Source organism: Lepus europaeus, chromosome 11 (assembly GCF_033115175.1).
Source record: "Lepus europaeus isolate LE1 chromosome 11, mLepTim1.pri, whole genome shotgun sequence".
In the NCBI taxonomy this organism is placed as follows: Eukaryota; Metazoa; Chordata; class Mammalia; order Lagomorpha; family Leporidae; genus Lepus; species Lepus europaeus.
In genome coordinates this window covers 85,938,452-85,951,639 of record NC_084837.1, presented here as the reverse complement: position 1 = coordinate 85,951,639, position 13,188 = coordinate 85,938,452, and the positions used below count along the sequence as shown (strand labels likewise).

Sequence of the window (13,188 nt, the reverse complement as noted above, 5' to 3'; positions counted from 1 at the left end):
AGTCAAGGTTTTAAAGTTACAAAAACAAATCCAACACCCCAACATCAAGAACCCAGCGAGGCGTGAATCAGTTACGGTCCAGTCATTGTTTTGTGTGCAGTATTGCAACTGTGTCAAAGCAGACAGGTACAGAAGGCTGGAAGGCTCTACAGAGACGACAACAAGGACACCGGAGAGAACGAGGACTGAGCGACGTTTCCCGCGGGTTGTCGGCCTCCTGCCTCGGGCTGCCCACCACAGACAGGGAGAGAGCGGGCCCCGGAGCCGCGGGCCAGCGACCAGCTGCCAGTGCAGCGTCTGCTGCTGTGGACACGGCTGCAGGGAGGCCCAGCGGTGACTGAGCTGCGACTCCAGGCTCCCCTGGCCGGGCCAGCGGAGCCACGTGGGGCTCTCGGGTGTGCTCCCGCTGGCCCTATCTGGAGGCGGGCAGCCGGGGGAGGCACCATGTCCTTATCAGTCCTTCACACCTGGGGACCTGTTCTGATGGGTGGTGACCACAGGACCTGCCATCAGGCAGTCTAGGGACAGAGAAGCATGAGAGAGAAAGGCTGCCCTCTGATTGTAAGAGCCAGCTTTAAAACGCCTTCCCTAAAGAAGCAAGAGAAACCTCCCCTGGGGCCAGGCAGGTGGAGAAACCAGCCCAGTTCCAAAGGGAAGCAGCCGTCCCTGGGAAGGACTATCCTGGACCTGCTCCCCCCACCCCCCAGCCGGAAGCAAAGCGCACTACTACTGAGTCATGTGACCCGATTTTAAAATATTTTATTACATAATCTTTGCATGGCACCATCAGGAGTAACAGAAAACGTTATTCCCAGTTCCTAAACCACATCCTGAAAAATATACATTTGTATTTATATATTTATATCAATACTCCACCCCTATCCCATAATTCCACCACCTACTTTAGGTCTTTTGCTTAAAGCAGGAAACTATTCTCTCAGGTAAGAAAATATATATGGAAGCTAAATGAAGTAACGGTTAGAGTGACTGGGGACGGCACGGTGGAGGGGCGGGCAGAGGGGCCAGGGCCGGCCTAGGCAGGTGCACCACTGGGGTCCATCGAGGTGGAGGCGGACAGTGTACAAAAAGGCAGCGTCACGCAGCTGGGCTCTGTGTCCTGGTCCATTAGGAGATAGCCTTGGCCTCAGGAAGGAAGGCTTCCCAGTACTTCGCCAGCTGCAAAGAAGTGGGGGACAGTAAGCAAGCGCCCCCTCTAGTGGCAGGGCCTGGGCATGGGCCGCACAGAGCCATGGCACTCCCAGTGAGGTCCCAGTGTGGTGCTGGGCAGAAATGGGGGAAGCATGGGTTCTTGAGTGCCAAGCGCGAGGCAGTCCTGCCCCGGAGGGAGTACCCTGTGGAGGCCACCGCTCTGCCCGGCACGGTTAGCTCCTCACAATGAGGCCCTTGTTCTGTGAGCTGACTGCGGCCTGGGCCTCCAGGGGGTTGCCGGTACCACCGGTTGGCCACTCAAATGATACGGCGTCCCAGGACGAGGAGAGATGGGGCTGGGCCTCAGAGACCCACTCACTGTCAAGTCGGGGCAGCACAGCTGGGTCCCTGTCTCCCGGCCCGGCAGGCAGTGGAGGATGATGGTCAGGCAGAACTCACCTGCTGCTGTGAGTACAGGAGCGTCTCCAGGTACTTGATGACGTGGTTTTTGAAGTCCTTGGATTTCTCTTTCTGTGGGAGACAGGATTCTACACTGACCATCCAGACAGCTGCTCCTTCCCCTTGCGATAGGAGGGTGCCATTTGCTGCTGACTGAGGCCAAACAGCCTCAGAAAACAGAGCCAGCAGCTGGAATAGCGACCATTTCCAGCCAAACAGCTTCTGCCGGAGCAAGACTTTCTTAGAGGGCGGGAGTGGGGAGGGCAGGAGGGGTGGAGGCCCACAGGGACACGGGCATGCTTTGGTCTAACTGCTCTGGTTCTGCAACCCAAGTGCACAGCCAGTGTGCAGCAGGAACCATGCCCACGCGTGTCCACATGCACACGAGCCCAGGCCTGTCCACAGGATCTGCCACATCACTCCATCCTCCTACCCACGAGGCTGGACAAGAGCAATGCCGCCAGCCCCCCAGGCTTTCCTCGCTTACCTCAAACCGGATCACTTCTTTTCGGACCACTGCTGAGATCCTTTCAAAGTCCCTTTCATACTGAGTCACGCGAGACTCCCACTGGGAAGAGAGAGGAGAGGCTCACTTCATCTCACCGTGTTGTTACGAAGCCTGGGCACTGCCCTGGGACAGGCACCTCAGGGGACTGCCACACACCCCAGGCTAGTCTGGTCTCGGAGCAAGGGCAGGACCCTGGCCGTGTCTGGATTCGGTGCTCGCCACATCTGGAAGCCCCAAGAACTTCATGGAGTTCTCAGAGGGGCTGACCTGAATCACCCGGGAGGACCCCCGGCGGTGTGGCTGCAGCGAGAAGAGGTGGGCCAGGCCTCGCGCTCAGGCTTCCCCAGGAGCTGCGGGCTTTTGTGCAAGTGGCTGTCAGGTGCCATGGGGCGAGGGCTCGGTCAGCAGCCGGCAGTGCCCTGGCGGGGCCTCACCTCTGTGATCTCGTCCTTGGCCTGCTGCAGCTTGTCGGGCTTGTTGGCCCACAGCAGCCGAGCCTCAGCCTCCCGTTTCTTCTGCAGCGTGGCCTGCGCGTCCTGCCAGCGCTGCCACGTCCTCATGCGATGGTCGAAGGCAGCCTGGTGGGGCGGGGAGGGGTACAACCAGCTCTTCAGGTGCTCCCCAGCCTGGCCCGGGGGCAGGGGCGGGTGGGGGCTTCCCCAGCAGCTGCACCGGGAAAGGACTAGGCAAGGGCAGACTTCGCAGCCACGTGCTCATGCCTAGCTGGAAGTGTGACGCGAAGAAGCAGAGGCTTGGGTTAAGACTCCCCCAGCCTCCAGCGGACCAGTGCCATGAATGGCTGGGCGTACAGCAGGCGGCCTCTTGCCAGTGCCCAATACCACGGCTTCGGCACTGCCCCTCAGCCGGTCGGTCCACAAGTCTACACACTTCCCTGAGTGCCACTGTGAGCCAGGAGCTAAGACCACGGGGGAAGGGAACCATGGTCCCGGCTCCATGGGATATTACTACCTAGCGGCAAAGGCCCCTAAGACAGTAACAAGTACAGACATCACACAAGTACTGAGACATCACACTAGGGCCTATCTTGTCCGGAGCTGTCAGGGAAGCGCAACCTGAGGAAGAACTCTTTAAACCGGGGCAGACAGGGCTGGTGCTGTGGCACAGTGGAGCCACCACAGGCAGCTCTGGCATCCATTATTGGAGAGCTGGCGTGAGTCCTGGTTACTCGGCTTTAAATCCAGCTTCTTGCTCATGTGCCTGGGAAGGCAGTGGAAGATCCAGGAGACCAGTATGGAGTTTCTGGCTCCTGGCTTTGGCCTGGCCCAGCCCTCGTTGTTGTGGCCTTCAGGGAGTGAACTGATGGATGAAAGATCCTTTCCCTTTCTCTCTCTTTCAAATAAATAAATCTTTAAAATATTTAAAAAAAAAAAAAGAAAAAACAGGGGCAGGCATCTGGCCTAGTAGTTAAGGTGCCAGTTAAGACAGCTGTGTCCCACATCAGGGTGCTGGGTTGTCCTCGCTCTGGGCCTCACTCCAGCTTCCTGCTGATGCGGACCCTGGAAGGCGGCAGTGATGGTTCAAGTAATTAGGTTCCTGCCACCCATCAAACTCAGCTGGAGTTCCTAGTTCCTGGCTTTGGCCTGGCCCAGTTCCAGCTGTGAATGAGCAAATTTTTCTTTTTTTTAGCAAAACCAAACCTGACTCCCCAGCAGCATACAGGGTGAGCTTAACAAAATTTTAAATCTTTTTTTTTTTTTTTTTTTTTTTTTTTTACAGGCAGGGTGGACAGTGAGAGAGAGAGAGACAGAGAGAAAGGTCTTCCTTTTTCTGTTGGTTCACCCCCCAGTGGCTGCCACGGCTGGTGTGCTGTGGCCAGCGCACCGCGCTGATCCGAAGCCAGGAGCCAGGTGCTTATCCCAGTCTCCCATGCGGGTGCAGGGCCCAAGAACTTGGGCCATCCTCCACTGCACTCCCTGGCCACAGCAGAGAGCTGGACTGGAAGAGGAGCAACCGGGACAGAATCCGGCGCCCCGACCGGGACTAGAACCCAGTGTGCCGGCGCCGCAGGCAGAGGATTAGCCTAGTGAGCCGCAGTGCCGGCCAAATCTTTAAATCTTAAAAGCACCATGGGGACACACTGCTGTCATCTCTACCATACATTTACCTGCTCAAACCTATCAAGGTCTCCAAGGAGCTCCCCAAAGTCCACTTGCTGGTTTTCCTTGTTTCCAAAGGGCAGTTGCTAGCCTGGGTGCCCCACTGCACTCTGCAGGCTTCCAGGGCAGCCGGGGCCAGCCTCCCAGCTCCGTTCCACTCGCTCCCCCTCCACAAGTTCCCTGCCGTTTTCCAGGCCTTCTCGGGATGGGCCTCTAGCAGTACTTGAATCCTGGTGAATGCCATGTCACCAGAGCCGGCGCTGCCAGCACCTCAGCATCATGGGAGTAGGTAAAGCGTGGCTTCGTGTCTCAGTAAGTGGCCTGGCTCCGCTTCTCGCTCCACTGCACTGCCAGCTGGGGCTTCCAGGGTGGGCCTGTGAGGGGTCTCTGAGGACAGACCACCTCTCCAATCTGTGCTCCCAGGCGTGCCGCTGCAGCCCCCGCCCACTGAGCTTGCGGCTGGATTTCCCTCCCCTGAACACACAGGCTCACACAGGCTCACCGTGCCTGGAGTCAAATCCGGAGACCCCAACAATGCTCCTAGCAGAACGCTCTCCCCAGACAGGGCCCTCTCCCGCCTGAGCAGTCTGACCAGTTCCAAGACGCCATGGCAGGTTGTTTTCCCAGGCGCTTATCTCTGCAGTCAGCAGCAAACCAAACAGCAAGGGGAGCGGACGCTGAGCAGTGTGGGCCGCTCCTGCCGAGCGACTCAGCTCTTGACACAATACAGAACCGCTCCAGGGGGAGACACGCTGGGTGCCAGGGCGCTGGGGTGTGAGTGGCACAGCTGCAGCTCCCAGGCTCACCCAGCCTGGTCACGAGGCAGACTCGGGCCCTGACAGCATGGGTGCCAGGCTCCCTCTTGGTTCTTTCCTGTCTCAGGGAGACCATGCGAAAGCCAGGTGCCTGGCCAAGGGCAGCTTGCGGTGCTGTCCCCTGAGTGCTCAGCACAGGAGGGCTGTGGTGACATGCTTTCTTGGTCCCCTGGCCACACTCCTCAATGCAGTGCCCAGCTGGATCTGTGGAGTCACGTGACTGTTCATGGGGCAGACAAGTGCAAGCCAGCAGAACTCTTACCAGGGCAAAGCCACTGCTGACTGTTAGGGAGGCAAAACCCTAGGGCCGAGGAAGCTACTGCTCTGGGGCCAAGACAGTGGGTCAACCACAGCCTTGCTTGAGGGGAAAGAGCACAGGGGCTGGCGCTGCAGCACAGCGGGTGAGGCTGCCATCTGCAGCGCTGGCATGCCAAATGGAAGCTGGTTCGAGTCCAGACTGCTCCACTTCTGGTCCAGCTTCCTCCTAATGTGCCTGGGAAAGCAGTAAAGGATGGCCAAGTCCCTTGGCTTCTGCCACCCATGTGGGAGACCTGGATGAAGCTCTTGGCCCTGGCTTTGGCCTGGCCCAGCCCTGGCCATTGTGGCCATTTGGGAAGTGAACCAGCAGGTGGAAGATCTCTCTGTCTCTCCTTTCTATCTCTATAACTGAGTTCCAAATAAATAAATATTAAAATAAAAAGAAAAAAAAAGAAAAAAAAAAGGAAGGAAGGAAGGCGCACAGAGGACACTGCCAGCTCCCGCCACCAGGGCAGTCCACTTGGGGATTTCTCCCGGGGCACCTGGGAAGCCAGCTGCGGGCTTCCACGTGCCTCGCAGATTAAGTAGCTGCCAGTTAAGTGGCCTGGCCAGCTTACACGATACCTGATCCTCAGAGCAGAAGTTGTATCTGCTTACAGGGCCTAATGGATGTGGCTTTCTTGGGTAGGGGAGGAGGGGGAGGACAGGAGACGGACGCTTACGCGGACGACGGCCAGGAGGCGAACGTAGTCACTGAGGAGCTCGGCAAGGAGGAAGAAGTCACTGCTGGCCTGTTCCTGGTGGAGCTGCTCGATTTTCTCTTCCACCTCGGCTAGCTGGGAGAGTGCCCGTGACAGGGCCGTGTTGTCCTCGGAGCTCCCGAGCATGGCCAGACTCTTTGCAAACTGGGCTGTGTTCAGCGCTAGCTCTGGAAGGAAGACAAGACAACAGGGCCCTCTGATCTCACAAAGCACAGGGACGAGTCAGCTGGCCTCGCACGGCACAGCTCAGGCCCGAGTGGCCGACAGCTGCGGGCTCTGCAATGCAGTCACTCGTACCACAGACAACTGCAGTCAGGAAGTGAAGGGACGGTGGCCTGGTCACGGGAGCGAGAATCACCTGTGTTCCCAAGTTTCACTAGGTGAGGCCTACCTGGAGGAAGCAGCTCCAATATTCCTGGAGAACCAAGGGACAGTTAATACAAACAGGCCAAAGGAATGGCTCTGAAGCTCGTGACCAGCAGCCTGTCTGCACAGAGTGAGCATGTGTGCGCTGCACAGTCCTGCGTGTCCTAGCGCAGGGCAAACTCTTTCTGTAAAGGGCCAGACAGTAAACGTTTCAGGCTTTGCAGGCCACACATGGTCTCTGTGGCTGCCCCCCGCCCTCCACCCCAATCCCTTTGGAAATGGAAAACCATTCTTAGCTCATGGCAATAGGCCCCAGGGCCAGGACCGGCCCACAGCCGGGTCCTTGTTTGCTACCCCTTAGACTGGCCTCATGCCTGTTTAGATTTCTAATTATCCACATTTAAGGCAGAGAAAGACGGCATTCAGACTTGAGCATTTCCACTAGCTCTGAAGCATATCTCACCAGAGGAAGGTGACAAAGGGTGAGGAGAGGAGACAGACATGGGTCCCTGCATGTGTGCGTCGCCTGTTTGACCAGGTAGCTAAGACGTGTGATATGATTCTGGATGCAAGCCAGCACTCACTCTGTCAACAGAAATCCATGCTCCAGGGCAAGCTGCGTGTGGGACGGCTTCCCTGCACCCCTCCCAGGTAGACAGGACAAGCCCCACGCTGGCTGAGTCACGTTTCCTGCCAGGAGACGCAGGGCCTATCACTTCGATCAGAACATCAAGGACCAGGTAGGCGGAGAAGTCGGCGTGGATGGCTGAGGCTCGGGAACAGCACGCCCTCCCGTCTCCAGCTCACTGGAGACAGCCACCTCCCCCGGCTCCAAGCACACCGCAGAGGTTGTTACCTTTCCTATGGTTGACTAGAGTTTCTACAACAGCATGCAGTTTCCGTAAGCGCTGCTCCTCACACTCTATCTCCTGGAGCTTCTCCTCAAACCACTGAAACACACAAGCCCAGGGCTTTTAGTGGGGTTACTCGGGTGGTGCAGACCAGTCTTTCCTTAGCAGTTTTTTAAAAAAGGGAGGTCTCTGACCACAGCACTCCTCAGGGCTTCTCATCTACACCTAAGCCTGAGAGGCAGGGGGATCAAGGGGACAGGGCTACTCACAAAGTCCGACTCGTTCATCTTGATGGTCATCTTGCTGACCGCGTCCGTGGCTCTGTTAAACATCTTGAGGAGACCAGCCCCACTCAGGGTCTGGGTACCTGAGGCGCGTGGCAGCTGCAAGACCAACGTCGGGCAGGGCAAGTTATCTGCTGCCCCTCTTTTAGGTTCAGAAGGCTCAGTACCCATCAGATATATGCCCCAAACTTGCCAAACACATTATCTGAATTGTAGATGGTTGTACCCGGAGGCAGTTGCAAGAATCTACAAGTGGTAAGTGCAGAAAGCAAAACTACCACGTTAGAGAGAAACAACCAAATGTCTGCCTTTGCTACTGTGCGAAGAAAAGTTGACTGGGAATGTTAGGGGCCAGACGACCTTACCCTGAACTGTCTACCCACTCAGGCACGAGCCGCTTAATACCAAGCATGCTTGTGTTCAAAGTCAGAAGTTCCTCTGGACTAACATCTTTGCACTCAACTGGACTTAAAAGTCCTGACAGGCTTTGAAGTTGTGCTGTGGCTCCATCTAGATCTTCCTCAGTGAAAAAATGTCCACGGATTGGAGCAGTATTTATTCTAATTCAGACAACTGTTGGCGATGACCTAGCTAAGCCAGGCCTGCTGAATCTTTAGCAATAAAGACTGGTTTCATCTTATCCTACTTCCCCAAGGCGTGCAAAGGATGCTGAGGACCGCAGGGTATGTAGAGTGAACCATGCTTAGTTAGACCTCAGTGCTCTGGACTCCGGGACAGCAGTTCTCAACTTGGGGCCATTTCAACCCCTGGGGAGCCTCTGACACTGTCTGGAGATGATTTTCGTGGTTACCACTGGGGAGAGAGCATCACTGGCATCTGGTGAATGGAGGCCAGGGACTCTGCCCAGATAGCCTACAGAGCACAGGACAGAGCCGGTGACAAAGAATTACCCAGCGCACAGTGTCCACGGTGCTCTCAGGGTAGGAAGGAAGAGAAGGCAAAAACAAAGACTGGATTTAAGAATACCCAGGAGAGCAATTAAGAGATGTAAGCCATTTGGCAGTGAAATTTTTTAAAAAATTATTTATTTACTGGAGAGAGAGATATCTCATTTACTGGTTCATTCCCCAAATGCCTACAATAGCTGGGCCTGGGCCGGGCCAAAGCCAGGAGCCTGGAACTCAATCCAAGTCTCCCATTTGAGTGGCAAGGATCCAACTACTCCAGTCATCACTGCTGCCTCCCACAGCACACGTGAGCAGGAAGCTGGAGTCAGGAAAAGAGCTAGGACTCTGGATGCAGGTGTCCCAAGCAGTATCTTAACTGGTTGGCCAAGCACCACCCCGACAGAGAATTTTTAATTAAAATATTTCATGAAGAAAAAAATCCCATATATTTAGTACCATTTTCTTTATTAGAGTAATGCATATTACATGCTAATTAAATAAAAACCTTAAGATTAAAGAACAGGTAGTCCTACCCCATCACTTACTTCCTTACAGTTTTCTTTCCTGAGATAAAGCATTGCTTTATCCTAGCATTTTTTTCATCCTTAATGACTTACGTGTTTCTATAACTGTATTTCTACATTCTCATGTTTCACTTTTTATAATTTTTTTTTTTTTGACAGGCAGAGTGGAGAGTGAGAGTGAGAGTGAGAGTGAGAGAGAGAGAGAGAGAGAGAGAGAAAGGTCTTCCTTTTTGCAGTTGGTTCACCCTGCAATGGCCGCCGCAGCCGGCGCATCGCGCTGATCCGAAGCCAGGAGCCAGGTGCTTCTCCTGGTCTCCCATGCAGATGCAGGGCCCAAGCACTTGGGCCATCCTCCACTGCCTTCCCGGGCCACAGCAGAGAGCTGGCCTGGAAGAGGGGCAACCGGGACAGAATCCGGCGCCCCAACCGGGACTAGAACCCGGTATGCCAGCGCTGCAAGGCGGAGGATTAGCCTGTTAAGCCACGGTGCCGGCCATATAATTCTTTTTTTTAAAGATTTATTTATTTGAAAGGCAGAGTTACAGAGAGGCAGAGAGAGAGAAACAGAGATCGTCCATCCACTGGTTCACTACCCCAAATGGCCACAATGGTTGCAGCTGTGCCAACCCGAAGCCAGGAACCTGGAGCTTCTTCTGGGTCTCCCACATGGGTGCAGGGGTCCAGGGACTTGCGCCATGTTCTACTGCTTTCTCAGGCCATAGCAGAGAGCTGGATCGGAAGTAGAGCAGCTGGGACTTGAACTGGTGCCCAAATGGGATGCTGGCACTGCAGGCAGCAGCTTTACCTGCTCTGCCACACTGCTAGCCCCTATAATTATTTTAATATTTGCTTTTATGTACTCCTAATTCCATATACTTTTTTTTATGAGAATAAAGTATTTGTTGTATTGATATATTTTACTTAATTCTTCAATTGCTGGAAATTGAGCAGTCTCCTGTTTCTCGAAATCATGAATAGCCTGCACATGGCCTTTAAAAAACACTGTCCACTTGAATCAACACTTTGCTCCATGGCAGCTGTGCAGTCTGTGCTAACTGGCTCCTGGCACAAAAATATGCATTCCATTTAAGCCTAGCAGTAACCTATGAAAGATATGCCAAGGACTTCTCGGAGAGAGCACTGTTGAGCCAGGAAGATGAAACCAGGCTGCTGTCTGACCTCGGCAGCCACTTGCTTTTGAGTGTGGGCAAAGCTACTTTTATTTAAAAGGCTGGAAAATACTTGTCATTCTTAGAGGCTCACATAAAACTAGGATACAGTCTGCTACTAGGCATATTAAGTGCTCAAATATTTGTTGAAAAAACTAGCTTCACTAGGGGCAGATATAAATTATAAAATTCAGTATGTACAATACTAACCTCTTCTTTTTCCAAGAACTCCCTGACATCAGGATCCTGTAACATGGTAGGATGGTTCACAATCCTCTGAAGGTACCTAGAGGGCAGGCGGTCATCATCTGGTTATTCATCTGGCCTGAAGGTTCTGGGGGTCACACAGTACTGACAGGGGCACCATGTCTTTAGTTACACAAAGTATCCTCAGATAAGGCACTTACATAGGTCTCTGCTTGTAACCAAGTCACATTCTTCACATTTTCAAAATGGACAGAAAAATAACTGGCAAGAAAGAGACCTCAGAACCATTCATATTTGATTATGCAAGGAGAAGATCATTGCTCACTCACGATGGGGAAAGAAGATGGTCTATCCCTAAAGTGGGAAGCTAAGAGATTTAGGAAAGCCCAGAGATAATGATGGTGTGAATGTTTTTATTTGAAAGACAGAGTTAAAGAGAGAGAGGGAGAGAGCTCTTCCATCTATAGGTTCACTCTCCAGATGGCTGCAATACCTGCAGCTGGGCTGGTCTGAAGCCAGGAGCCAGGAGCTTCTTCCGGGCCTCCCAAATGGATACAGGGGACCAAGCGCTTGGAACATCTACTGCTTTCTCAGGCACATTAGCAGGAAGCTGAATCAGAAGTGGAGCAGCTGAGGCTCCAATCGGCACCCATATGGGATGCCCATGTTGCAGGCTACAGCTTTACTCACTATATCACAATGCTGGCTCCGTGAAAAAAAATTTTTAAAGTTTTATTTAATCATTTGAGTGGCATGAGAGTGAGTGTGAGCTCCCATCTGCTGGTTCACTCTCCAAATGCCTTCAGTGCCCAGGACTGGGCCAGGCCAGAGCTGGAAGCTAGGGACTCATCCCATGTGGGTGGGCAGGAAATCAGTGACTTGAGCCAACACCACTGCCTCCCACTGCCTGCATTAACAGGAAGCTGGAGTCAGGAGCCAGAGCAGGGCACTGAACCCAAGTACTCCAATATGGGGTACAAGGACTTTTTTTTTTTTTTTTTTTGACAGGCAAGAGTTACACAGAGAGAGAGAGAGAGAGACAGGCCTTCCTTCCGTTGGTTCACTCCCTTAATGGCCGCTATGGCCGGCGCTGTGTCAATCCGAAGCCAGGAGCCGGGTGCTTCCTCCCGGTCTCCCATGCGGGTGCAGGGACCCAAGCACTTAGGCCATGCTCCGCTGCCCTCCTGGGTCACAGCAGAGAGCTGGACTGAAAGAGGAGCAACCGGGACCAGAAGCTGGTGCCCCAACTGGGACTAGAACCCGGGGTCCTGGCGCCACTGGTGGAGGATTAGCCAAGTGAGCCATAGCACCGGCCAATATGGGGTGCAGGTATCTTAAGGAGCATTTTGACGGCCAGGCTTAACTCCCATCCCCAGGGGTGAGTCTTTAATTCAGTCAAGTTTCCTCTCTATGAACTCAAACGCCTGGCTCCTCAGGACGCCTGGTTCAGTTGCTCGCTTGTTCGCATGTCATGCAGGAAAATGGCTCTAGGGCACTTACCTTTCTAGGGCAGCCCTTCGTTTTTCAAGAAATTCTGCAGAAGAAGAATCTTCCTTCCCCACTTTCACTTTCGTCATTCCTAGGATGGAGTGTGACAAGCAAAATAACCATAAATAATCATAAAAAAGATAAATCTGCAAAAAAACAACAACAGTCAACAAGAGGAAAGGCAGGTGAAGGGCAGCACCACAGAACACAACCTAAGGCCCCTTCTCCGTCCTGAACTAAAGGGTCTTCAAAGCACTCTTTTTAGATCAGGGTCCAAATCCTGAAGCTTCCAAACTCTGGGAACTGCAGGGTATACATTTTCTAAAAACAAGGGCCAGCAGGCTGAATACAGAACACATAGCCAGGACTGCAAGGGAAGGTCTGCGCCCCCATTCCATTTACAACATTTCAATCTGGAGAGAACAGCTTTCATTTAAATCCCTGGATATCAATAAGAAAACAAAAGTAGGGGCTGGGCATTGTGGCGTAGCGGGATGAGCTGTGGCTTGGAATGCCCACATGCCACAACTGAGTGACTGATTTGTGTCCTGGCACCTCTGCTTCTGACGCAGCTTCCTGTGAATGCGCCTGGAAAGGCAGTGGATAACAAACAGCCCAAGTGCTTGGGTTCCTGCCACCCACATGAGAGGCCTGGATGAAGTTCCCAGCTCCTGGCTTTGGCCTGCTCCAGCCCTGACTGTTGCAGCCATTTTTGGAGTGAACCAGTGGACAGAAGACCTCTTTTCTCTCCCCTCCATCACTCTGCCTTTCAAATAAACAAATCTTAAAAGACAAAACAAAGAAAACTTTGGAGGCTAAAACCAGAGGCCTCTATCACAGTTAAGGAAGAGAACATGTCAAAGGATGCTGTTTCTTTACATCTCAAGTGTGAGAAAACACTGGAAACGTCTCTTTCCGAACTTAAGAGTCTGTCTTGCTACAGGACATGGTCTCATGTACTAAGAAGTCAGCAGAATTCGGAGGGAAAACTCCAGCACCAGCGCAGGCCACAGCTTACCTATTAGGCTCTTCTCGGGTGGAGGAGGGACAATGACGCCATTCTGAGAATGTTTCTCTGACAGCTTTTCATAAAGACCCAGAAAGTCACTAAATCTTCTTTTTACTGCAAACTGTTTACTTCTGAACATTGGTAGGCTCGTCTTGGGGACAGAAAAAAACACAAGGTGATTTCTTTCCAAATAGAGAATGAATATCTTAACACTTTTTAAAAAAAGATTTATTTATTTGAAAGTCAGAGTTACACAGAGAGAGGAGAGGCAGAGAGAGAGAGAGAGAGAGATGTCTTCCATCCACTGGTTCACTC

The 13,188-nt window shown here is 53.1% G+C and overlaps 1 protein-coding gene across 1 annotated transcript in view; it reads right to left on the bottom strand.

Annotated features, from left to right (window-relative positions):
- Positions 1-745: 745 nt before the first annotated feature.
- The window catches only part of SNX1 (sorting nexin 1), a 41,185-nt gene continuing 28,742 nt past the window's right edge, over positions 746-13,188 (bottom strand). The window contains exons 6-15 of the mRNA XM_062206106.1: positions 12,883-13,024; positions 11,877-11,955; positions 10,380-10,455; positions 7,554-7,667; positions 7,290-7,383; positions 6,029-6,234; positions 2,551-2,694; positions 2,096-2,176; positions 1,609-1,680; positions 746-1,176 (exon numbers count right to left, since the gene is read on the bottom strand). Coding sequence (XP_062062090.1) covers positions 1,126-1,176; positions 1,609-1,680; positions 2,096-2,176; positions 2,551-2,694; positions 6,029-6,234; positions 7,290-7,383; positions 7,554-7,667; positions 10,380-10,455; positions 11,877-11,955; positions 12,883-13,024 — 1,059 coding nt within the window. The 3' untranslated portion in view covers positions 746-1,125. The remainder of the gene's footprint in view (positions 1,177-1,608; positions 1,681-2,095; positions 2,177-2,550; positions 2,695-6,028; positions 6,235-7,289; positions 7,384-7,553; positions 7,668-10,379; positions 10,456-11,876; positions 11,956-12,882; positions 13,025-13,188) is intronic.